Source organism: Carlito syrichta, unplaced genomic scaffold (genome assembly GCF_000164805.1).
Source record: "Carlito syrichta isolate Samal-C Ts95f unplaced genomic scaffold, Tarsius_syrichta-2.0.1 Scaffold314770, whole genome shotgun sequence".
NCBI lineage: Eukaryota > Metazoa > Chordata > Mammalia > Primates > Tarsiidae > Carlito > Carlito syrichta.
In genome coordinates this window covers 294,272-296,487 of record NW_007258866.1, presented here as the reverse complement: position 1 = coordinate 296,487, position 2,216 = coordinate 294,272, and the positions used below count along the sequence as shown (strand labels likewise).

General features: G+C 50.8%; 1 protein-coding gene across 1 annotated transcript in view; it reads left to right on the top strand.

Annotated features, from left to right (window-relative positions):
* ABCC2 (ATP binding cassette subfamily C member 2) overlaps positions 1–1,935 on the top strand; it is a 90,381-nt gene extending 88,446 nt beyond the window's left edge. Inside the window, exon 32 of the mRNA XM_008071863.2 lies at positions 1,417–1,935. Coding sequence (XP_008070054.1) covers positions 1,417–1,546 — 130 coding nt within the window. The 3' untranslated portion in view covers positions 1,547–1,935. The remainder of the gene's footprint in view (positions 1–1,416) is intronic.
* The last annotated feature ends 281 nt before the right edge of the window (positions 1,936–2,216 follow it).

The following is a 2,216-nucleotide window of genomic DNA, read 5'->3' as shown; positions in this document are numbered from 1 at the left end:
GCCACTGCACTCCAGTCTGGGCGACAGAGTGAGACTCCAACTCAAAAACAAAAAAAGAAACTGGGTGTGAGGAGGCAGCGGCCGGTGCTGGCTCTAGACCCTCCTGGCTAAATGGGGACTCAGCCAGGTGACTGGAAGCTTTCTCTTCCTTCCACCGCTGGGGTGTGACATTCAAGGTCAGACATTGTAGAAAGCTGTTTGGAGAGGATAGGTTTCCCCTGCTTTTTTTTTTCTGAGTTGGGGTCTCACTCTGTGGCCCAGGCTGGAGTGCAGCGGCAAGATCATGGCTCACCACAGCCTCACCCTCCTGGGCTTAGGTGATCCTTCCACCTCAGGCTCCTGAGTAGCCGGGACTTCAGGTATGCACCACCACACCTGGCTAATTTTGTTGTTGTTTTGTTGTACAGACAGCGTCTCGCTATGTTGCCTAGGATGGTCTTGAACTCCTGGTCTCAAGTGATCCTCCCACCTCGGCCTCCCAAAGTGCTGGGATTCCAGGCACATGCCTCCATGCCCAGTTAATTCTTTTGTTTTGTTTTTGTAGGGATGGGGTCTTGCTACGTTGCCCAGGCTGGTCTCGAACTCCTGGGCTCTAGCGATCCTCCCACCTTGGCCTCCCAAAGTGCTGGGATTACAAGGCATGAGCCACTGCACCCAGCCAGCCTCCCTTGCCAGTCTTTCTTTTTTGATTAAGGGGAAGGCGCCCCTTTTAAACCATTCTGTCTTCAAACAATGTGTGCCTCTTAAAAAAAGAGGACAGAAGTGGACTCGCAGCACATGTATCCCATTACTTGATTCTCTGGTTTGATACTACATGTGAGATTAATCCACGTTAGGGTATGGAGCTGTGGTTCACCCATTCCCCTTCTTTGCAGCCTCATCTGACTCCATTATGACTTCGTCCTGGTCACGTGCATACATGCCTGGAGTTGAGACACTGCTTTTTTTTTTAATTTGGGGTCTCACTCTGTCACTCAGGCTGGAGTGCAGTAGCGCGCTCACGGCCACCACAGCCTCAACCTGCTGGCTTCAGGCGATCCTTCCGCTTCAGCCTTCCAAGTAGCTGGAACTACAGGCGTGCACTACCATCCATACCCAGCTAATTTTTTGATTGATTGTAGAGACGAGGTCTCACCATGTTGCCCAGCCTGGTCTTGAACCCTTGGACTCAGGCAATCCTCTCGCCTCAGCTTCCCAAAATGCTGGGATGGCAGGCATGTGCCACCACACCCAGCGAATTTTTTGATTTATTGTAGAGATGAGGTCTCGCCATGTTGCCCAGGCTGGTCTTGAACCCCTGGACTCGGGCAATCCTCTCGCCTCTGCCTCCCAAAGTGCTGGGATGACAGGCATGAGCCACCGTGCCCGGCGAGACACTGCTTTCTAAGACTTATCTCTCTGTCTTCCTTGTTCCAGGGTGATGGTCCTCGACAGCGGGAAGATTGTAGAATACGGCAGCCCTGAGGAGCTGCTGCAGACCTCCGGCCCCTTCTATCAGATGGCCAAGGAAGCGGGCATCGAGAATGTGGACAACACGGCCTTCTAGAAGCAGGACCCTGGCTCAGAGAGGACAGTGGCGATCCTTCCTTATTTAATGACATTTGTTGTGAAAGATGTCATACGTACAAAAGTGTGTAAGGAAGCACCCAGGCACCTGCTACCCGGGTGGAGAAAATGCACACTACTAGGTGCCATGAAAACCCCTCGACTGCTCCGCCTTGATCAAGCCCCCCGTGAGCCACCCCTCCCAGAGACAGCTGCTCTCCTGAACTTCACTGAGATCGTCCTTGCCTTTCATCCCCATTTTACCACCTTTGTATGTATCTCCAAACAGCATGCACCTTTTTTAACTTATGTAAACGGACTGACTTCTGCTGTGCGTGTTACTCTCTGACTTGATGCTTTTTGCTCAATATTATCCTTGAGATTCACCCATGTTGGTACAAAGAGTAAGGCTCCTTCATTTTTTTACTGCTCTTTAACCTTGCATTGTATGAATATGCCGCGATTTAGCCATTTTAATATTGGTGGGCATTAGGACTTTTTACAGGATTTTTTTAGAAGTAGAAACAATGAGGCTGAGGCGAGAGCATTGCCTGAGCTCAGAGGTTTGAGACCAGCCTGAGCAACATGGTGAGACCTCATCTCTACAATAAATAAAAAATTCAGCCAGGCGTGGTGGCGCAGCCTGTGGTTCCAGCTACTTGGAAGGCTGA